We start from the raw sequence: 23,547 nt of genomic DNA on the forward strand, positions 1-23,547 counted from the left end.
CCTTGGAAAATATGCAGAGCGAAGGTTCAGATCAGAGGAGAAGAGCAGGAAAACGCTTTAGGATTAGAGTGGGAAACGCTGGATTTACACGTCGTCCTTCCTCGTGATGAAGTGAAACTTACGGAAGCACTTAACTGCCAAATCTTGTAAAAACAAGACAACTCTCGTTTTATTGCGATATAAAAAATCTCGCAAACAAGAAACTTGTCCTATTTTAATGACACAAATGTTAAAAGAAGAAAACTTTGTTTTAACAAAGTTTATATTTTCTTAAAACCAAAATATCTTTCAAATAATAAATGCCATAACGCTAAAAGTAGGATTTTTAAATTTGGTTTAAAAAATTAAAAAAAACAACAGGGTGAGAAGAAGGAATCTGTCAGAATAATTATGTGAAAGTTTCTCATTTTAACAAGATACTGTTCCTGAATTTATTTTGAATTTTGGCAGCAATATGCTTCCACAGTACCAGAAAACTAACTTACCAGCACTTATTAACTAGTTTTCAATCAATAATTATTGAAATTTGATTTTTTTTCACTTATATTTTTCATGTAATAAGTGAGATAATCCACCTGTGGAACTAGTCCTTTAAAACTGTGAACTGTTGATGCTAATGTTAGCATGGGGAGGTCTGTGCTGCTGCAACATGTTTAGCATCAAAATGCTAGTTTAACTTAGCAAATATGCCAACTCCTGGAGAAGAGTACATGGATTCTGTGATCACATTAAAATTTCAAAACTGAAAAACTTGACAAACCTTTGGAAAAGGAACTTAAAGAAGGAACTAAAATCTGAAGAGTCAGCAGGCTTTCATAATGATTATGATGTGACAACGGGCCGACTCATCCCTTCTAGAAATTTTTAGCACATGAATGATTTAAGAAAACTGTGAACAAAGGTGGTTCGACAACGGGTCAGAGCAAAAAGGCCAGTTTATTGGAAACGTCTTGGAGCTTTTGGTAGTTTTGGATTCAGATAAATTCCCAGAAGAAATTCACTTTGTCTCATCATTACCGTCATTTACTTCAGGTTGTGAAACTGTTTCTAGGAGCTAAAAACAAAGATATTGATGTTTTCAACACGTTTCTATGTAGGTTTCTAAAGTGAAATTAAACTTTAACCGTCCGCCTCGTTTTGAGAGATCTGTATTGAAAATTACATGCCTGGACTCATTTTTGCAATTTATTATCACTTTTTCAAGGAGAAAAAAAATCAACATTTTTCCCAGTAAATGTTATTTTACGAAACATTTTTGGTTGCGAAGTTAAGCGGTCTGCTACTGGATGTTTTGCATCAAACTTTTTCCGGCAATAAAACTTTGACCATTTGCTTTTACGTACTCTACTTCCATTCTGTTTGAAATTGAGCCGTTGAGCCAGAAATTAGAATCAATTTAAAAAATATCTTCAAATAAACAAAACTTGAAGAAAATATTCAACAGTTTGCACTTTTATCCCATTTTTAATCTGTTGGCATATCTCATTTATTAGTATTTTCATTAATTAGTGGTTTACTACATCAGAGTGTACAGTGTATTTAATGTCACAACAGTTTTTGCTTCGCATAAACAAACAGAAAGTAACAACATCTTCTGCAGAGAGAAGACTCTGGAAAAACCAGCAGAAAAAGGACTGAATCTCATGTTTTAACACAAAAAAAATCCAAAAACCCTCCAAGATGCGCTAATGCTGTTAGTCAGAAACAAGTGAAACCAGTTATAAGTTTGACATGCGGGAAAATGTTTTTTTTTTTTATGTAAACCATCAGTAAACTGTCCAAACACACAGTATTGCTGCTTCATTGACGGAACAACGTCGTACAGCAAAGGCACATTCAACACCCCGTTCCCTTTTGGAAAAGTAAAAAACAAACCAAAAAAAAAAAAAAAAGACAAAATGTAACTAAAGTTCTCGTAGAAATGCACAAAATGAGACGCCGCTCAGCAAAATCAAGACAGAAAGCGGAACAAAATGTTCTTCATGAAACAGAAAAACGTACATTTAGGTCTGAATCCCTTTAAAAAGCACACACTGTTCGTTAATTCATTAAACGCGCTGCTGCATTTTCCAATATTGCACCCAAGTTCAACAACAACAAAGAAAGAGAAATAAAGGAAGGAAAAAAAGATTCTTATTAGTTTGAGAAACAATCTAGTGTGAAAGTAAGTAGATGTTGTGCTTTAATTAGTGAACTGTGTGTAAAAGTATTGAGATCTTGGCGTCATGGAAGACAGGACTGAGTGTGCTTGGCATTAGTTAAATGGTTCTACACAAACAATGTAAAGTGGTTGCCAGGTTGGAGCATTATCCCCCGCTCCACTTTAAGACCCAGTTATTTATAATTATTTATAAACAAACACCCTTTCTGTTCTGATCAAGTTTCACTATAAGGATTGGGAGGGAAAAAGTTGCCATGTTTGGACAACATCCCCCATTTTCTTTAGCTTTGCGTCTCTCATTCTCTCTGTGTGGAGGTGTAAAGTTCTGGCACCGGTTCAAGTATTTACAGGTTGTATATTAGGTGGTTTTCTGTGAAGTGGGTTTGTTTGAGAGCCTTTTGTATAAATATCATCAGTCAAAGCAACCAAACAACAAAATTCACCAAATTTAGCAGCAATAAACAGAAACATCTGTGTTTACAGAGAAATTATTGCTTCATAGGGAGCAAAACATCTATATTTTGTTGTTTCACTGATGTTCTGTAAAAAGGGTAAGCTATCTAAAAAGTAGTTTTGAACATTTTTTTCAGCTCGAGATCATTTTTTTCATGATCTCATGAAAACAAGATCATTTTTTCTTTTCTTTTTTTCCCAAAAAAAAAAGAAAAGAAATGTTTTGGCTCTAGTTGTGTTCCCCAGTTTTGCAGTTGGTTTCCCAACTTGTGTAAATCTATGCTTCCTTCCTGTTGTCGTTCTAAAAAAAACAAACTTTTGCAACTGAGTTTTTACAATTGAACCTGAACAGTAGTTTTGAACTTTTTTCAGCTTTATATCATTTTCAGTTACAAAGATTTTTATAATTATTATTTTTTAGCTCCATAGATCTGGTTTCCCATATCCATAAACCAACTCCAGTATTTTATACTGAAAACCTAACAAGGTAATAAGCTATTTTTTTTTTTTTTTACCTTTACCTTAAATGACCTGCTAATGTTAAAATGACAACAGTGTAAAGATTTTTCATTTTTATTTTAAAATGGTCGAATTCTACTTTGGTAAGATATTGACAGCTCATGACTGCTCCACAGAACTCCGCTTTTGAATAAATCTATAATATCTCCAAAATTAGTATGGTTCTTCAGTCTAAATGAGATGTTGACTGCTTATAACTGCTCCATAGATCCACATATCAGCCAATATTCAATAAACTAGGAACTGTTTTCCAATCCAGGATCACTGAGACTGAAGCCTGGGAAGATAGTGACTGCTCATACTTAGGCCACAGAACCCAAATATTCCTTAAATGTTTATTTTTCCCCCTCTAAGCTAATGTTTCAAGGCTTTTCATTCAACCCCACTTCGCAGAATCCAAACTACAGTCATGTTAAAAAGAAAACACACCCAAAGGTGTACTTAGTTTCACAAAACATTTCCATTTTGGTTCCATTTGTGTTTTTTTTAAACTGATGTTTGCATTTGAATGTTAGACCATTTGTAAATTTTGATCCAACAACCAGTGGGTGTCTTTTTTTATTTAATATGACTATATCCCTTTAAGAAAATATTGCAGTAACATTCTGTATTTACTTTGCTTTTTTTAAACTTTATTTCAGTGCTTTTCTAAGTTTTCAGCAACCTAACATGACATCACAAACGGCAGAATAATCTCTCAGACGTACATTCAACGTGCTTCATCGTTGTGCTACAGGAAACGAAGACGAGCGAAGTGGAAGACAATAAAAGTCGCTTCTTAAACCAACCTATTCAGTCGGGAAAAATGGAAGAGTCTCAGGCTAAATTTGGTGTTCATGGATTCCTTATGAACCGTTTCCATGGAAACGTCTTACTCAATGAGCCATGAGTCCTGAAAGGCCAAATGAGAATTGTTTTTAACTAAGTTTGACCAAATTTTTGTTTTTTATTGACCTTAAAAGTCGTGAAAGTACAACAAACCATGTAGAATGAAATATTTTCAATTTTAAAAATTTTTTTATCCTCCAATTTGACAAAAAAAATCTTAGTTTTACTTTTGTCTTGACCTCTGAAGTTGAGAGAAGTCCAAAATTTGGTCAGACTTTGAAAATGTTTTATTTTCTTGTTTGGCCTTTCAGGGCTTCCGTACATCTGGCACCATATGGAGGAATAAGTCAAACCTGACAGCATGAATGACGTTCAGGAGCAGCACCTTTAGATTCGGCTCATTAATCTGCTGCTTCTCCACCAAAATAAAGGCTCAGTAGCTTTCTACAAGGATTTGCTAACTGACGGCAGCTTGGTTAGCAACTAAAGAGCAGGAGATCGAATGGAAACGAAAACCAAAATCGCGGCGCTAGTTCTGATTTTTGGCTGATGGAAGGCGCTCCTGACCAATCAGGAGGCTCCGTTTAGGCGTGATGCTGCGCGATGAGGTTGCGTAGCTGTTTGATGACGGCGTCGATGAGCTTCTGTCGGTCTCTGTCCGCCTTCTTGAACTGGGCGAGGACGACATTCTTCCTGCTCGTCTCCTTCATCCTGGAGGCAGAAAAACGAGGACAGGAGATGTTTTGGGGGTGAAAGGTCAAAACGGGGTTAGAGGAGTGTAAGAAAATGCATCTGCAACAACTGTTCAACAGTCCTCTGAAAAACTATTTACCATTTAGGTTCCCAAAGACTTTTTGTTCAAATGATGGGAAAATTATCGCGGACAAATTTAAATCTTCTCACAATAGAAGCAGGTTTTATGGTTTCTCCTGCAAGGTTTGCATCTTTCCTGTGACTTTGCCTGAAAAGCAGCAGCACCCAAATCTGTTTGTGATTAATTTACTAAAATTGACTAAATACAAGAATTCAAAAGAAGATAAATGGACTGAAATTATATAGTGCTTTTCCAGTCATTTTGACCACTCAAAGCGCTTTACACTGCAGCCACATTCACCCATTCGCACATTTATACACCGATCGGTGGGCAATTTGGGGTTCAGTGCCTTGCCCAGGGGCACATAGGCATGAAGCAGGAGGAAGCTGGAATTGAACCTACAACCTTCTGATCGCAAGACAACTACTCTACCCACACAGCCACAGTCGCCCACAAGAGTTACTTAAACTGTGTTTCATTGCTGAGAATAGATTAAATCGAGCCTAAATTAAATTTGTAAAGTGTTTTAATAAAGGAGCAATTTAGACATTTTGGAACATCAATGATTTACAAATAAAATTTAAATTGTTATTTTATTTGTTTAATTGAAATATTTAATGTCTAGTTCATTGTAGAGGTGGTAAAATAATTCTTAATAAAAGATTTTTGTGATTTTAGTCTAAAAAAAAAAGCATTTTGCCAGTGAGTATTCTGGAGTTCTATTATGCAAAATTCACTTTTTGTATAAATTGTATTCTTCTGTTTGTGTTTCTGCTGATTCTAGAAGCAGCCTAAGCACTTAAAAAACACACAGACACTTTTTGTGGGAATAAATTAATATTTTAGGTGTCTGGAAACTGAGCTTTTTAAAAATCTATCAAATGTAATGTCACGTTTGAAAGGGATTCCACCGTTACCTAGCAACCTCAGCCAAGCCCAGCCGTTACCTAGCAACCCAAGCTGAGTTCCAGCACGTTTGGTCAGCTGCTTTTTTCCCCTGCATGCGCTGTACTTTGTCTGCTGGAAAAGCCAAGTGTTTTGTTGTTGACTTACCATCCAGAAACCACTTGCTGCATTCTTATTATGTTGTGCAGGAGGCTCCACTTCTGCTTTTCAATGATGTATGGTTGTATAATTGCAAATTTAAGAATGATTTTATGCAAAAGAATGTAATGAACATGTTTTGTATCGCCCATAGAGCTGTCGTAAACTGTTCAAAGAAGCATAATAGGTCTCCTTTAAATTGATACATAAAGTTTTGACACCCCTGGCAAAGGGGAAATACTTTTGGACAGTACTGCAAACGCATTAAAAACACATACAGATATGCAGTTCCATATTGGATCTCCAGGAGGTTTAGTCATACCTCGTCTCCTTTTGGGGTTTGTTCATTACGTATTCGTGTTCTTGAGCACATTATTGGTGTAAAAACTTTCACAAACCATTAATCCACAAGCTCTGATTAAAACTGTTTTCATGCAGGCTCAGTGTGAGGGAGGATGTGATTCAGATCAGTGTTGCCACACAAGCTCAGATCTCTGCATCGTCAGCGATCGTTCAGATACAGGCCGATGGGGGCTGCGTTTTTGGAGAGATAAACCTCAGTATCATCAACATATCGGCTGATTTTCCATTAACACAGAGAGTCCCTCAGGTGAGATTTCACACTCACGCTATTAAAACTGGTTAGGGGGGGTTCAAAGTCACATGCCTGCACTCAACATGACACACACAACCGTACAAACGATACTCACGGCTTAAACAACCTGTCCGAACAGGAGGAGAAGGAACGACAGGAAACGGGAGTTCAGATGAAGACGATAAGCTGGGAATCATTTCCACATCGTTTTGTTGTTCTTCTACATGTACGTGGGACAGATCTCACATTCCACCCTAAAACCATGATTTCTGGTTCTGGTCTGATTTCTGAATCTGAATCAACAGCATTTAATACATTTGTTTTCTTTGGCCTTTCAGCCAATTGATTATTGGGATCAGAGGTGACGTCACACTGTGTGTGGAAGACAAACCGCTGTAAAGCAGGGTTGAATGTGGAGTTACATTTTTTTTAAGGTTTTATAGATTAACATGGTTACAGATGTCATAGATAACATCTATAAATGTTTTAGATGTTATCTATGACCCTAAAACGTTAGCCACTAACGTTTTAGGGTCAGGGTAAGCTAATTCTAGACACTAATCATAAACATCAGCTCTGCTAACGCTAAATTCAATCCCAGCACATTGCCCTCAACAGGCTCACATCTGTCATTACTCTCCTACCTGTACGGTTTGCGCTTCAGGAAGTGATTCTTTGGACCTTTCACTCGTGATTTCAGTTTTAAAGTTGTTGAGAATTGCTAACTCTGTTTCTGACTTTATCTGAGAATAAAATAACTTATATATAATATATATAATATAATATAATATAATATATTTTTTAACAGAAAAAAATGAGGGTGTTCCAAGCTGACTAGCAGTGCTCAGCAACTAGTTTTAAACTTTTTAGCCATCTTGCAATCAGTAAATCCAGAAAATTTTATTTTCTTAGCAGTTTTTCTGTAAAAATGTTTCATAAACTTGATAGCATGACATATAGCAGCAGCTATGCTAATCTTCTGCAGTAAAAACCCTGTGAAACCCAGAGTGTCGCTAAAACCGTTACTCACTTCTCCAGCAGGGCCAGCGCAGTGTGTGGGTTGACTCTCAGGTATTTGCAGGTGGACTTCCCGTAGTCAGCCAGGTAAGTGGACCAGTCCCACTGGGTGAAAAGGTCCAGTAACTGAACCAAAGCATTGAGAAAAAGGAAGAGAGATTTAGAGAGAATGACTCAGATTCAAAGATCAGATGAAGCCTGAGAACGTTAACACCAACATCAACAACGTCCGCATGCAAAGGGCGATATGCTAACCAGCTACAGGAGCAGGGAGTTACCACACTGCAGCTTTAAAGCTGCAAAATATCATCAGAAATATGGAGAGATTTATGGAGATTATTGAAATTAAGAGTTTTTTATGAGAAACTTTTTAGGCACAAAGTAAATTCAGATTTTTTAAAAATAATTTCTTAAACTTTTAACCATTTTTTTTAAATCTTTGCTAGTTTTTCACTCCAAGCAATAAAAAAGATAATTTATTAGTACATTTCCAGTTGTGAGTATTCTTTACAGCATCATTTAGAAACTAAGGCTTGGATTCAAACCTGATCCAACTGCTTGTTTAAAACGTCTGAATGAGGAAGAGACGGCTTGGTCTCTGACTGACCTTCCTGTTATGAGTTAACTGTGCTGCGTTTTCTCAGTGCTAAACGAGCAAAGCGCAAACAAAGCAGCCATAATCTTCCTAAGAACTTAGAGGGGACTATACAAACTGAATTAGCATTGGATTCACAAACACTGGGGCTGGACAGTTTCTTTTGCTCCAACATGACAAATACCTGACCTCCATTAAAAGCTCTGTTTTTATGACATCTCAGAGCTAAATGTCACTTAAAAAACAAAACAAAGAGCAAATAAAGAGGCTATGAGGAACGGTGTCATCTTCGTCTAACTGACCCACTATTCAAAGTGTTGCATAACCAGCTGCTGCCCTGCTGAACCCTGCGTAAAACACACATGCAGAAACAGGCAGGCTAACCCGTAAGCCACCTCCGTCTGTGTGTGAGCAGGGAGCCCCAGTGAACTCCACGTAACACCAAACACACACAGATCCAGAGAGAGAAACCATATGTGAGCGAGGGATGAGAGAGGAGGAGGTGGAGCAGAGAGATGGAGAGCAAAACCACATGTGGGGAAGATGGAGGGCACAAATGAAAGAGCAGAGATGGAAACAGACACCGAACAGCGAACGCGACAAATGGGAGGAGAGGCAGGGTGAGGAGTGGAATGACAGGCTGCCGAGGAAAGGAAGAGCTCATATTTAGCCTTTTTGAATGACACCAATTTCTTTTGAACTATTTTTAAAAGGGGGTCATGTGGGAAAACTACAAGCATTCAGTATCCTATCTACAATGGACAGATTTCTGTGTGGTTTCAATTTGAGGAATCATAGAGATGTTCGAATTAACGGCTTCTCAGAGTAAAGATAACAGCTTTTCAAAGCTGAACTGACAGGAACTCAAACTCAAGCTAAAGTTTCACAGAGTCCAGCTAACGACTTCTCAGAATCAAGCTATAAAGTCACACTGACAAGCACTCAAACTCAAGCTAATGTCTTCTAAGAGAAGCGCTAAAAGCTTTTCATTTGCTAACAGGCACTCAACTTCAAGAAAACTTCAAGCTAACAGTTTCTCAGAGTCGAGCTATAAAGTCAAGCTAACAGGCACTCAGACACAGGCTAACAGCTTTTCAGTGTTGAGAAAATGGCTAAACTTGGCACACAGACTCAAGATAACCGCGTCTTGGCTTCAAGCTACGGGCTTTTCAGTGTCAATCTAATGGCTTCACATAGTTGAGCAAACAGGCAATCAAATTCAAGCTCGCGGTTTCTAAGAGTCCAGAAAAATGGCGTTTCACAGTCTAACAGAGTTAACAGGCACTGAAATTCAAGTTAAAGGTTTCCAAAGGCCAAGCTAACAGGTAGTTAGAATTGAGCTAGCAGCTTCTAAAAGAAGAGGCAAGTTGAGCTAACACTGTAGTTCAAGCCGAAGGCTTTTCAGAGTCAAGCTAACAGCTACCAGTCAAACATGGTGGTGGCAGTGTGATGATCAGGATCAGAATGACGACATTATTGATGGAACCATGAATTCTGCTCCCTGCTACAACATTCTGAAAGAAAATGTTGCTGCAGGACGTAGATTCAAAACATGCTAGCAAAGTATTCCTTAGAAACAAAACTAAAACGCTAAACATGTTGCTGAAATAAATCAATGTTGCAAAGAAAAGTAGGTGAAGTATCTCATGAGTGATGTAAGAGTCACTGATCACCAGTTGTTGATGGTCCAGGGTGCAGTAAGTTTTTCACATTGAGCCACAGGTTAGTTTTGACAGCTTTTCTTATCTAATAAATGACGTTACAATTTGTTTGCTCAGGTTATTGTCCGGTATCACTTGAGTTAAGAGGTTTCTTAAACGTAAACTTGAATCATTTCCTCCATTTTTATGACCGCTGTAAATCTAAGTGAGGAGGTCAAGGCTGCCATTCCCTAAAACAGGAAGTTTCCTGAATATTTGCTCTGTTCGGTTCAATCAGCCATCACAGGGAAGACGAATGCCTCTTTGTACTTCCTCCCCTTTCTCCTTGTTTTCCTCCCACCTTCGTCCAACTCCCACTATCTGCTATCTGTTTTCTTCTCCTTCCCCGGTCCTCCCACTGCCGTGTTCCCCTCTCCTTGTCCTCAAGTTCACCCCGCTGTGGCCGAGGTTTGACCCGCTAATCCTCTCGTATAAACAAGTACAAACAGGCGTGCTGCGTGTGCACTCAGGAACAGGTACATGGCAGAACGCACAAAAAGGAAAAAGATCGGTGTTAATCAGATACAGGAAGCTGAGCAGGACTTTTATGGCTGTGTGGATGCAGCTTCACAACAAAAAAGGATACATTTATGTTTATTTATTCCTAATTCATATCAATCATCCAACTGCTGCTGAATATAAAGAACAAACTGTCAGTTTATCTCATTATAATGGTGTCCTTTACTGAGAAACGTCTCCTCAGCTGTTTGTCCAACCAGATTTTGGAGGACATTGGCCGGTTCCCAACAGTCCAACTTTTCTCTCTCCGCTCCAATGCTTGGTTTTTACTGTTGCCAATGTTGTCACTGTGAACCTTTTTAATTGTTTCTGTTCATTTGATTTTAATTAGTGAAATCCAGTCCAATTTTAAGGGATTAAATTAACACAGAAATTAATTATTTATTCTGCTGGATGAACTCAGTGGGTCGTTTGGTAGATTTGGTTGGATTCGGGACCAAATTTGCGACATTTGTTAAATTTTGTGGTTCTCTTCCACACTGCACCGAGTCACACCAACCAAACTGTTTTAAGAACCTGTTCCCCTCCTCGCCTGTGGTGGCGCTGCACCAAGAGCCACCGAAGGAAACGACACGAAAACCTGTGAAGGAAACAGTGAGCGCCACTTCCTTATTCACAGAATGTAGACAGAAATGGAGTGGCGTCAGATTTAAGGGGTCGTAGGATTTATTTTTTGTTTTTGGAAAAAAAAAAAAAAAAAACACGAGCCATTTCTCCTGCCAGTGCCAGACTTCGTTTTGGTTGTATTTACCCAGAATCCCCTGCACTATAGTCCACTTCCTGCTTTTGGAGCGTTCTTTGGTCTGTTCGCCGGTCTAATATACATTCGATTAATAACTTTCAAAAACTTTAAATACTTCACATCCATAAAAATCCTGAAGTATTAATACAACTCACCTGATATCAGGTTATGAGTTTTATATAAAGTAAAATGTATGCAAAACATTTCAGTAGAAAAAAACAAGAACAAAAGAAAAATCGACTGCCACTGACCCAGTTTACTCCCATATGAATACAAAACTTTGTTTGTAATGAAAACCAAATCATTAAACACTTGAGATAAACAGTTTGAGATTTTGCCTGTGTGAGGTCAACTGGTGATTCCCAGTTTGTCTCAAGAACTACTAATAACCATCTGAAGCTGATTTATGATGATTAGATGATTTAATTTAGTAATAAATCTTTGTTGCAGTGTATAGTCTGGCAAATCAACTCTCTTGAGATTCATTTTATTTTAAACTAATGGTGTAATTTAATGCGTAGCTAACTGAATAAGTCAGCTTATCCTGACAATTACAGATGGTTTTTGAGATTTACTCAAGCTGAAGGGAGGACAGATAAAAGGCTTCCTGCAGTTGTTGCTTTACAGGAAGCAACCCTGAAATGTCGTGTTAACACTCACCAGGAAAGAAGACCAACACCAAACCGCAGACCGATAAGCTGGCAGCACAGCTACAATATTTACATTTTATCTGAAAATGGGCTGCTGCCTAAACTCTGGGACACCAAATCGGTTAATCTCTTTTTAAAAACGTGTGGCGTGTTTGAGCTGTTAGCGTGCTGAGCTCAGGCTAACAGATTACAAATGGCCCATAAAACATGCAACAGAAACAGGCAACTTAATACGCGTCTGCAGGAGAAAGAAAACACACAGCAAAGAGAGAGAAAATTAATAATTTACAGGCAGTTAAAGGGGTAACATGGTGTAGCATCCATCACTACCGTTGCAACCGTTTTCAAGGGAAGTTTTCAAACTTTTCCAGCATCATACTTTGAAGATAGAAACACAAATTAAGACAATTACAGTTCACTATTAAATATAGGGCTGGAAAATAAATCAATAATTCATATTTCAACAGACACATGATCAATATCAATAAAATATCCAATATTTAACAGAGAATATTCACTGAGCTCCGATCCAAAGGAAAGACTTAAGCTGTGTCCGAATTCAGGGTCTGCATCCTTCGAAGGACTGGTCTAGGTAGGACGGGTCCTTCGAAGGCCGGGAATAAACTAAGACCGGAAGAAAAATATCTGTGGATTCGGACAGGTCTAGCCTTCACCAACTGTCCCCATCTCAGCGTAACTCATGTTGCCAAGCAACCGTGACAGCGTGAAGCAGAGAGCGGAGAAGAAAAAAAAAAAAAAAAACGGAGCCGAAGTTTGTTTTTCAGTCATGTATTACTGATTTCTATATTATTCTTCAACTTTTATAGTAAAGGATGTTCCATAGTAAAAAGGAAATCTCTTAGTTTGATTATAAAATGTTCAAATGTGTACTGCACTTTTCAACAAGGAATACAAATTATTCATTTACAAATATAATACTCTCCACATCGCAGATAGGACATTACGGTTAAATAAACATATTATATTTGAAGGCTTAACTTTAATCAATCAATCAAACATACTTTCTTTAAAGTCAATATTAAGGAATTATTGACTTAAAACAAATTCCTACCGCTTGTCAAAAAGTTACTTGTAAGTTAGTTTTAGGTGTAAAACTAGTACAAATGTCTACTACACTTGAAATAAGATAAAACTAACTTAAAGTAACTTTTCAGCAAGAAGTAGCAGCTTGTTTTAGGTCAGTAAATCCTTAATATTGATAAAAAAAGATGTACTGACTTGAAACAAGCTCCTATATCTTGCTGAAAAGTTTATTTTAAGTTGGTTTTTGGGGTAAAAAATGGAGGAAGAGAAAAATGGAGGACGAGAGAACGCAGACAGGACTCCTGAAAAACAGAGAAGAAGAAAAAACAAAAAAACTGCGTGGGCTTTTCCAAAGAAAAAAAAAAAAAACGAGGCACACGCGATCCAGCAGGTCCTGCTGACGAACCCGCTCACACACACACACACACACACACCTGACCCTGGATTCACCCGCAGCACACACACTCAGAGAAACCGGCAGGTCCCTTTCTTCACCTCTAGCTGAACTTTTCTCTCCGTCTCGCTCCCCCTCTCTCACCTCGCTGTGACCTCCCCCCTGCACTATCGCCACACACACACACACACACAGAGAGATTATTGCTTCCTCTTATTCTTCCAGGAGGGACGAGCACAAAAACAAAGTGATGCGTTACCCTCACTTTTCTTGTTTTCTCTCCCTCCATCTCTCTTGTTTCACCTCTATTATTTCTCTCCATCACCATATTCTCCTCCTCAGCCTCATCTATCGTCCTTCCTCCATTTTTATTTACCTTCCTCTCTCTCTCCAGCAGCTTTTTCCTCCCTCTCCTTTCACTTTTCAGAGATGTTGATGCTAACTCCGGCTGTTTATTTTCCTTGTTTACACTCTGCAAATCCAAACTCTTCCGCCTTTATGAAAACTCAATAAATGCTGGAAACTTCTCCGTTTTTCCCCCTCTCCAAGCTGTCAGTCTCCCTGAACATTTGACATGCAGAGAGGTCAGAGGTCACTAAAAGCAGTGAAAGTGGATGGGACTTTTATCAAACACAGCAGCCATTTTGGCAGCCGTCCATCTCAGCCGTCTGGCTCCAGACCGCAGCTGTCCTCCATCAATCACCCATCAAGTCTGTCGGCTCTTCACCATAAAACTTCTCAAAAAACGGCAAAAGGAAATTATGACAGAAACACTGAGAGGTTGTTTTTTTTAAATTACGGGAATGAAGTCATAAAGACATAGTGTTACCAGAAGAAAGCTGTAAAACTACCCAAAAAAAAGTTGTTTTATTGAGAACAAAGCTTTGATAGTTCCTAAGATCACAAAGCGACTCGTCAAGTTTGTGATTCTTTGTTGTTTAAACAATAGCTTCAAAGTCATGAAACTGATAATAATCTGAAGCTGATGTGTGAACAGATGAGTCCTTATTTATGAAACGAAAACCAAACTATAACTTCACAAGATGCTCAACATTACTCATTTGATTTGAGTGAAGGAGTGATTCTAACATTACTGCCTCGTTCTCCAAGTATTATGACTCCATTCTGGTAATTTGAGTTTATTCTGGGATTATTTTGACCTGATTGTCATATGACTTTTTGTCAAACAATTTTATTCTCCTTATATAACTTGTTTTTATTATTACGACTAGTCTTGTAATATGAGTTTATTCTCATATTATTACGATGTGAACCTTTTTCTCATAACTCCATTTTCAAAATATGACTGTCATACGACTTTATGCTTGTATTTTTATGACTTACTGCAATATTCCATGTTGGTCGTAATATGACGTAATTATGGTACAACTTTTTCTCACCTTACAACGTTTTCTTGCATTGATACTTTATTCTCATAAGAAATTAATTCTCGTACGACTTCTCGTATTTTTACTATTTTTTTTATTGTATTATGACTTTATTCTCTTAATGAGTTTCATTATTACGACTTTATTTTCATATTGTTTCAATGTAACGTACGACAAAATTGGCAACATAAAGATTATGTAGTATGCCAAATATCCCAAAATATTTTACTAACTTATTTGAATTAAGGCTTGATATAAAAGATAAATATATCTATAATTTTCAATAGTATTAATTTTCTATTTCCTGTCTTATTTCATTAATTAATTTTCATTTTTTGCATGTTTTTCTCTTTTTCTTAGTCTGTGCTTATTTAATACATTGTTTTTATTTATCTCTACATTGTGAATTTTGGCAGCATAGGCCCTCCATATTTATGGAGCAACTACTTTTAAAGGCAAAATGAAGATGCTGTTCAACATTTGAGCCCATTAACTACAGGTAAGGAAATGTTTTTATTATTATTTACAAACTGGCTTCCTTCTTATTTAGGGGTGTCAGACTAACGGGGGGAGGTATCGAAAAACAGAAATCCGTTTAGGACAAGCTGAAGTCGTTGGACATAACGCCTCACGTCGAGCAGAGTTCAAAGTTCACCGAAAGCAGTGAAAGTCCTTCCAACCGTCTCCAGTCCTAAACGCCCGTCTGTCATCAGCCGTCTCCTCAACTTTATCTCTGAAACTCTGGAGGTCAGAGGTCACCATCAGCACGCACGCCGACACCTGTCATCTGAGTTCAAAAAGCCGAGGAGACGTCCAGGCTGAACGTGGAGAGTTTTGGCGCTTGTCCGTCACGCGGATGGTTTGCGTCCTGCCCGTCCTTCATCCAGGAATTCAACTCAAAGGAAAAGTGCTTTTCAACTTTATCAGGAAGACAACAGCCGCCGTCGGCCATCTTTAACCTCATCTGCAAGACGTGGAGAAGCAGATCTTTTGCTTCTCTTTGGTCTTTTTCCCCTTTACTATGTTTAAGATAAAGTCCTAACACTAAACAGAAGCTCGATTTTCCAAACTGATTATTGATTTATTGGTCTAGTGATTCCCCACAGAGTTACATGTTGTCCAGAAGTGGAATAAGAGAAGAATAACAGCTTCTTAATCTGCCACAGTGCCAACAGTTGTGACTCTACTGTCAGGTTTCACAATGTAAATCTTAAAATAATGAAACACTTGACATTTTCTGCCCACAATATCCTATTTGTTTGTTTTTTTAATGTCCTCAATGATGATACAAGATACTTAATCATTTTTCATAAAAATCTGTCTTTATCCTCCGTTTTATACGACGTGTTGATCATTCAGTTTGTATCGTACAACACCTGATGGAAAAAGGTAAGGATAACGTTGTCCTCCTGTTTTTGGAGCGTCTCCCGGTCTGCTTGGCGTTCACATACACATCCGAACCGCAGTTCATTTCACACCTCCCCAAATGAACCAGACTTTATAGTCAAACGAATTAAAGTCTGATTAAAGCGGCCTAAACAAGAATGCTCATTCAGAATATCTTTTCTTTTCAAAATTAAGAACAGTGTCTCAGATCCTGCATATTCATTAATCATAAAATTGCACAAACTGCAATTATGAAAATAAATTAGCTTAATGGGAAAAGCAATTTCAAAAGAGCTCAAGATTTTTTTTTCATACAAAGCTTTTGCTCTAGGATGAGGTAGTTTTCAGCCTCTACTGAAATTTGTGTATTTCGTAAAACCGCTATGGAAACCCTTTTGTCTCATCACACGAGTCACATGATCAACAACCGGATGTTACTACTGGCGGAGACAACAAAGAAGACAACAGGAAGTGGATGGAGGATGATGGTGCTGCATGTTTTGTTGACTTACTGCTTGAACAAACTTATTCATGTGGGATTTTAATTGCGTTTCTTATTTAATCTAAACACCAAAATTGTGCTTTTTTTTTTACATTGGCAGAATATTGACAAATTTGTAATATAAACAACTGATGTTGGGCAAAATCAAATTTGTCTGATGAATAAAAATTGTGTTCAAACTAAAATTCCTTGTGATTTCTAAAAACGTAGTGTCTGAACTTTCATGTTTTTTTCTTTTAAACACGTCAGCTTGAGTTGATTTTGGGGTAAAATCTCAGCGGTTTGATCATTTTGGAGCCACTAATCCTAAACTTTCCCTCCAGTGTGAAGCATCCCAGCACGGCTCACCTCATTGACTGACGCGCCGCAGGAAGAGACTTCACACTTAACCCCGGAGCTGGGAGGTCAACGGTCACACTGGGAGGTTATCAGGCGACACTGGGGCAGCTACTGGTTCTCCGTCTCTGAGAGGATCCTTCTCCAGTTTAAACAAACACGTCCAGCTGTCCTAGTTTCCCCAACCAGGCTGCACTTCAGGAAGATGGCTTTTGAAATTTCCCCTGTTGCAGATGAAAGAGTCTTTACAAGCCTGCAGCTCGGGCCGTATCGCTCCATCATGAGCTATGACTGGAATGAGGTAAGCTGGGATGTTTATCGCTCTGCAGCAGGGAACTAATTTTACATTCTCACAGCAGAGCCAAGAGCTAAATTAAAACCAAAAGCGTGTATCTTTGTACGTCTGCCACCGCCGCAGAGCAGCGCGCCGCTGCCAGTGACCACAACACAGCGCCTCCGCCGCCGCTTCAGCGCTCAAGCTGAAGTCGATGGCTCGTCATGTACGAGCCGAACGCGGGGAAGCTAGCCTCTGTTCTCGTTCACAGAGAGGTCAGAGGTCAGCTGCAGATCACTAACGTTTCAGAGGTTCAGACCTCATAAATGCATCGTAGAGAAGGTAAATCACTCCAAGTAGTCCAGATTTTGGATTGGAGACCATTTTCTCATTGAAACAGAAGCAAAATCTAAACATGGAAACAGATTTCTACCCTGACAGACGCAAGTTTTATCATTAAATATTTTCAGTTTCAGCTCCTTAAACGCAACTGAACAGCTTCAAACTCTCATCAGATCATCAGCAGAAAGATTTAAAGGGGCAGTACGATATGAGATCAAAATTTTTTTAGCTTTACATCACATTATAATGGTATAATGTTGACTTGACTCTTTCATGTGTGTTTGAGAAATCCTTTAATCTCCATGGCAACCATTCAGCAAAACGCCTGGCTGGGCCAAGCTCCGCCCACAAAACGCAGCTCCTCCTCGATTGATCTTTTCACAGATTATGAGTCTCATAACTGTGTAAAAAACCATTTTTATAAAAATTAAGTTCTGCATCTTTAAGCAAACTTTTAAAATGTTGCAAAAAGGAAAAATGCGAATCTGCCGTATTTTTCCATCTACGTGTTTGGAGTAAATCAAAGCAGAATCAAATTCATGCTTTATTCCACTTTTCATTTCGAGTTTCCCCAAAGTGGAAGATTTAGAAAACTATGAGTTGATGAAATTAAGAGTCCAGCTGACTCGTTTCCAGTGAAGTGAGTGAAAGTTAAACCGGAGCTGAACTCCTGGACAGGATCTAACCTCCGCTAAAGGAGCCGGGCTGACTTTCAGAGTCTAAATGGAGCTAAAAGCTGCCGTTTTCCAGCCTGTTTGTTTTGGACTATTCCGTCTTTATTTGCTTTATCAGCGCACCGTGCAGCTCCCAGCGGGCCGCCCTCGTTTATCGTCTCGCTCCCTTCTTCCTCCTCCATAACGCCGAGTTACCCTCCGCCTGACCTCCTTTTCTCCTGCACTTTCTCCAATATTTCCACAATCACTCTTTTTTTGAGGCTTGCTCGTCCTTCTCTTCTCTCCGTCTCTGTCCGTCTCCGCCTGCGCAGTGTCTAACTGACAAGGGAGACCCCTGGTTGAACCACTGCGCTCTGGGATTTTTCCCCCTCCTGCGCTCCATCGTTTTGTTTTTTTAGCTCGTCACTTTGTAAGCAGGTACCAGAATCCATCCGTCGCTGCTGATAACGAACGGACAGAACAGGAGATGTTTAATATTTAATATAAAGGCAATGACATTGGAAGCAAGAATAACAAATCTTACTGGATGCTAAATTGTCCTGGTAATTATCAAATCTATTATAGTTAACTAAAACTAACAAAATAACTAAAACTGAGAAAACATTTTCATTTGCGAAAATAAATAAAAATGGTGATTAATGGGGGAAAAAACTAACCAACCTTTTTGAAACAAAAGAAAATTAACGAAAGTATGGAAAAACAAACAATTACTGTAATAAAAACACATTTAAACAATATTTCATAAATAATAAAACTAGCAAACACTAAAACAGACCAGACAAAAAGTCACAAATAAAACTAAATTGAAACTAAATAAAGTTTAACAAGAAAAAATAATCCAAAATTAAATATTTAACTAATAATAAATAAAAACTGGCAAACACTAAAAATTAATTAAGACTGAATTAGAGAAAAAGTCAAAACAAAATAAAACCTTAAACTAATAAAAAATAGCAAAAAGACACTAAAATGAATTAAAACTAACAGATTTAGACAAAAAGTCAAAATGAACAACCAAATAAAACACTGAACTAAATATAACTAATAAAAACAAGCAAACACACTTCATAGTTTCTTTTGAACCATAATAAATGGATCATTGACCAAAATATTTGATGAGTATTGATTATTTTGACAGCGGCACTTGATTGGTTTCACAGCTGTTGATTGTTTGATTGTTTATGCTGCTGAAATAAACTTGATTTGTTGGTTTAGTTCCTCGAGACGACATTAGTTGTGAATAAAGAAGATCATCCTTGTGACGGACGTCCCACAGACGCCATGATGGATTCCCAGGTGTAAAACATTAGTGGCCCTTCAAACGCCCGGGTTGCTCCAGGCTGCGAAGGATCCAATTGGCTCAGCAGCACCCGGCATCTCCGAAACAGGAAGCAGATTAAAAGGTGAGGGGGCTTTGAAGGCTTCGACCATGAGATGACCGCTGACAGGAAGGGGCGTGGACGCAGGGAGGCTGACGGCGGGGTCGGCGCTGATAAGGCGGAACAATGACCCGGCCCGGTCAGAGCGCGGTCACTCAGGTACTCTGATGATGCGTGCCGTTTGTTTATCCTCCACGAGCCAAACGCTTTCTTATTCGTCTTGTTTATTTATATCCTATTGTGAAAGCGGCTCGTTCCTGAAACAGCTGACCTCATTCCTGACCGCTGCTTGACCAGCGGTCGGAAGCGGAGACCCGGATCGGGTCGCAGCGCCGTGACCGCGGCCTGACCCGCTGTCACACCGATAAGGCCGGCCACAGACGGGACAGGAAGTTGAGAGCGAGGACACAAAAACACGCTGGGCTCTCCCACACAGGCCTGCAGCCATAAATCCAGATACTGATGAACGTTTCTGAACGCTGGCCGTTATCTGTTCGCCCCGTTGTGTCCGTCCGAGGCCGAAGAAAGAGACGGCAACACGGACACAAATCAGGGAAGAGCAGTTTGAAGATCTGCAGGGAGAGGGCCTCACAAAATAACTGCTGTAACGTTAATTTCTGGGTGACGGATAATTTCTCTCAATAATCTTTGGATACAAATTATAAAGAATGGACAAAAATTTATAATTTAATCCATTTCTATTGCATTTCCAAAACAATACGAGACTAAAAATATACCAGATGTGATTTTAGATCCATTTTTCTTATAAGATTGGAAAGTTGGAAAGTAATGATTAGTTTTGTAGCCGATTAATCAATTATTCTCACGATTAATCAGATTTTTTTCAAAGGTAATTGAACCATTTAAGTCTGTTTTATACAACATTAGGAAAACATACAAGGTGAAACAGATTCATTGTTCGATTACTAAATTAGTTGACAATTATTTGAATAATCGATTAATAATGATTGTTTCATCTCTAAAAGGAAGGAAGGCTGGATGGACGGATAAAAGGAAAGATGGATGAAAGGATGGATAAGAGGAATGACTGACAGGTGGATGTATTGATGAAAAGCTGGAGGGATGGATGAATAACAGAGTGGATGAATTGATAAAAGGATGAATAAGTTTTATCAGAAATTGCTGATGAGTTAACTGAACTTTGTGACGTTGAGGCGGTGTGAATATTTTTAAAGTTTCCAGCATTGCTGCGTTTCCCATCCTTCCTCCCCAGTAGATCGGCAGGCGAGCATTTAGATGTCCGTCTGCTGCTCACCGTCCCTCCGCCGCCTTTCTTCTGGCTCTTTTCACCTCCTCTCCACTCCTCCATTCATCCCCCCCTCCTGTGACCGGTCACATGGATGAAGGGAAGTGTCAGCCTCCCGAGGAGACGGCGGGGGAGCGGGACGGACCACCCTGTACGTCCGCCTTTCCCCCCCCCTTCGGCTCTCCGTATCACTTTCACCTGACTGCACTCTTTCACGCGCCATCCCTCGCTTTTCTTGCTCCGCTACGTCAACGCTTTCACACATTCGGGTCTCGTTCGGGTTCTGGCTGCGGTTTCCTTTCAGACTCCTACTGTCATCTTCTGTTGGGTTCATTCATCCGTCGCCTTTTTCTGTTTCCATCATGTCGGCCTCCCTCTGTTTATCTGGCTTCCTGAACTTTGCTGCCGATGCGCCTCTCGTTCGGTAACGTCTCTGCTCCCAGCGTGAAAACGCCACTCAGACATGCGACAGGAGCAGAGCTTTCCTTCCTGTCCTCTGCATCACCTCTAATCCTTCACTGCTGCTCCGCTTTTGGTCGGACAGGTCTGCATCTTTAGGACGACTTTTCAAATTATTTTAGGAGTTTTTTAACGAGGTCTCAGTGTTGATCTGACAAGAAGTTCTGATCTTCCTTTTTCTGAGTTTCTTCAACCTGATTAACATTCCCAGATTTCTATTTTAATTCTAAATACAGAAATCAGTATGAATTTATGGCAATTATTTCTACAATGGATGGATGGATGGATGGATAAACTGATGGATGGATGGACGGATGGATGGATAAACTGATGAATGGATGGATGGATGGGTGAACTGATGGATGGATGGAGAATGGATGGATGGAAGGACTTATACACAACAAATGGATGGATGGAGGATGGATGGATAAACTGATGAATGGATGGATGGATGGAAAAACTGATGGATGGAGGATGGATGGGGGAACTGATGGGTGGATGGAAGGAAGGACTTGTACACAACAAATGGATGGATGAACTGATGGATGGAAGGACTGATGGATGGATGGATGGAAGGACTTATACACAACAAATGGATGGATGAACAAACCAAAGGATGGATAAGTGGCTGAACCTATGGAAGTTAAAATGGTTACAACTCTGGGTGGTGAAATGATGCAGCTGTCGTCATAATAATAATAATAATAATAATAATAATAATAATAATAATCAGATCTTTGTCCGGTCCGTCTGCTATCTGTTTCTGTAGAACCTAAAGACCTGCCGGGTCCGAATAAGTCTGGATGTCACACCCCAACAGCACCAAACCTTCAGATCAACGGCTTCATCTGACCCGGCCGCACGCTGGCCTAATCAAAACCTGTTAAAACATGAGGTAGGGTCCGACCGCTGCCGCCTGGCCAGCTGAAACCAAAGCTGACTCCAGTCTAGACGAAGTGAAACGGGTTACAGCAGTCAGGTTTTAATGAACATGTCACGCATACGGTGCTCCATCACTCATCAGTCCAGCCTTATTCTGTTTTACTCTGGACTAATTATGACTCTACCTCACAAGGGTTTCGGGTCGACTCGGCCAAAAAACAAACGCCGAACAGGAATTCCAGGAAATAAATCTACTCCGCTGTTATTTCAGGGGTGAAACGAAAACTTTGGCAGGTATTTAATACTCAGGAGAAGCTGCTCAAGAATGAGACGCAGGCGTAAAACAAAGCTGTTTGAGACAAGCTGATTTTGAGGGATTATTTCCTGGAGGAGAGGATTGCGTTTTTTCCAACGGCGGCCGAAAGGAAGAGAGGAGCGTTTAGCACTCGAGTCGGGAACAATGAAAGGACAAACAAGCGATGTAGGAACCAGGTGGGGTCTTCCTCTTACAGTAAAGTTTGACCTCCTTCTGCTCAAGTTGTTTGTCTCTGAAATGTCAAGGACCTAAAAATGATGACCAGTTTATCCTGGAAAACAAAACAAGCCCAATCTGTTCAGAAAAACATCTTCATTTCCTCAAGGAGCCAAAGGATTTGGAAACCAGCTGACACAGCTGCTGTTTTTGATGCAAAGAGATATTCTCTGTGTGAATAAAGCTGATTACGCTACTTATGCACAAAACTAGCAAGTAGCCATGAAAATAATCAAAGATGCATCACCAACATTTAAAAAAACAAACAAAAAACAACTCAAAAAAGTTCAAAAATACTTTATTTATCCCAAAGAGAAACTAAATGATTAACTGAAATTGAAGCTGATATTAGTAAAATGCTATGTTTTAACACATTTCACTGGTTGACGTTAGCTTCCACTATGTACCATACTGGTGTAGCGCTTTAGCATCTCTACTGGGCATCACTAATTTACATTGTGAGTTAAGTGCATATTTACATGAATACCTTAAAGGACATATTTGTGTAAAGAGTGAATAAAATGAAGAAAAAAGCTGCAGGATGAGGCCAAAGTCAACAGATCAGAATTTAAACAAAACCTCTGATGAGTCAATCTACAAGAATTTGTATTTTGAGGAAAACTCAGCGAGTTGAATGGCTTTTAAGCCTAAAGATGTGTAAACATTAAAGAGTAAAGTTATTATTGACATTCTGTGAGTCTGACAGAGACACAAAGAGCCGCTGACTGGAGGGGCCCTTGGAGCTTCCCGCATACAAGTCAATCAAACATCTACAGCGTGCCACAAAGACCGCAACTATATATATGCAAATCAGAGATAAAGGACTGCAAATAAGAGGCAGAAAGTGACCAAAGAGACAAATCTGAGCGAGACAGAGACGGCAAAAATACCTCAAAGATGCAAAAAAAGAGAAGCGCTGAATGCCAGAAGACTGCAAAGAGACACAAACTACAACTTAAAAACTCAAATCAAACCAATAAAGACTCACAACTACAACAAATATCTCCATCATGGGAGAAACAAAATGAAAGAAGCCAAAAGAGATTCCACT

General features: G+C 39.1%; 1 protein-coding gene across 3 annotated transcripts in view; it reads right to left on the reverse strand.

Moving 5' to 3' along the window:
* Positions 1-3,355: 3,355 nt before the first annotated feature.
* The window catches only part of exoc6b (exocyst complex component 6B), a 90,094-nt gene continuing 69,902 nt past the window's right edge, over positions 3,356-23,547 (reverse strand). For 2 of the 3 annotated variants that reach the window (XM_015049094.1, XM_015049096.1), the window contains 2 exons: positions 7,445-7,557; positions 3,356-4,672 (listed from right to left, as the gene is read on the reverse strand). In XM_015049094.1, the coding sequence (XP_014904580.1) occupies positions 4,546-4,672; positions 7,445-7,557 (240 nt within the window). In that variant the 3' untranslated portion in view covers positions 3,356-4,545. Of the gene's footprint in view, positions 4,673-5,932; positions 6,542-7,444; positions 7,558-23,547 lie in introns of those variants that run through there. The other variant, XM_015049097.1, reaches the window with a different exon arrangement.

The sequence above is a fragment of the Poecilia latipinna genome, unplaced genomic scaffold, assembly GCF_001443285.1.
Source record: "Poecilia latipinna isolate Pla-1442-1.1 unplaced genomic scaffold, P_latipinna-1.0 Scaffold926, whole genome shotgun sequence".
In the NCBI taxonomy this organism is placed as follows: domain Eukaryota; kingdom Metazoa; phylum Chordata; class Actinopteri; order Cyprinodontiformes; family Poeciliidae; genus Poecilia; species Poecilia latipinna.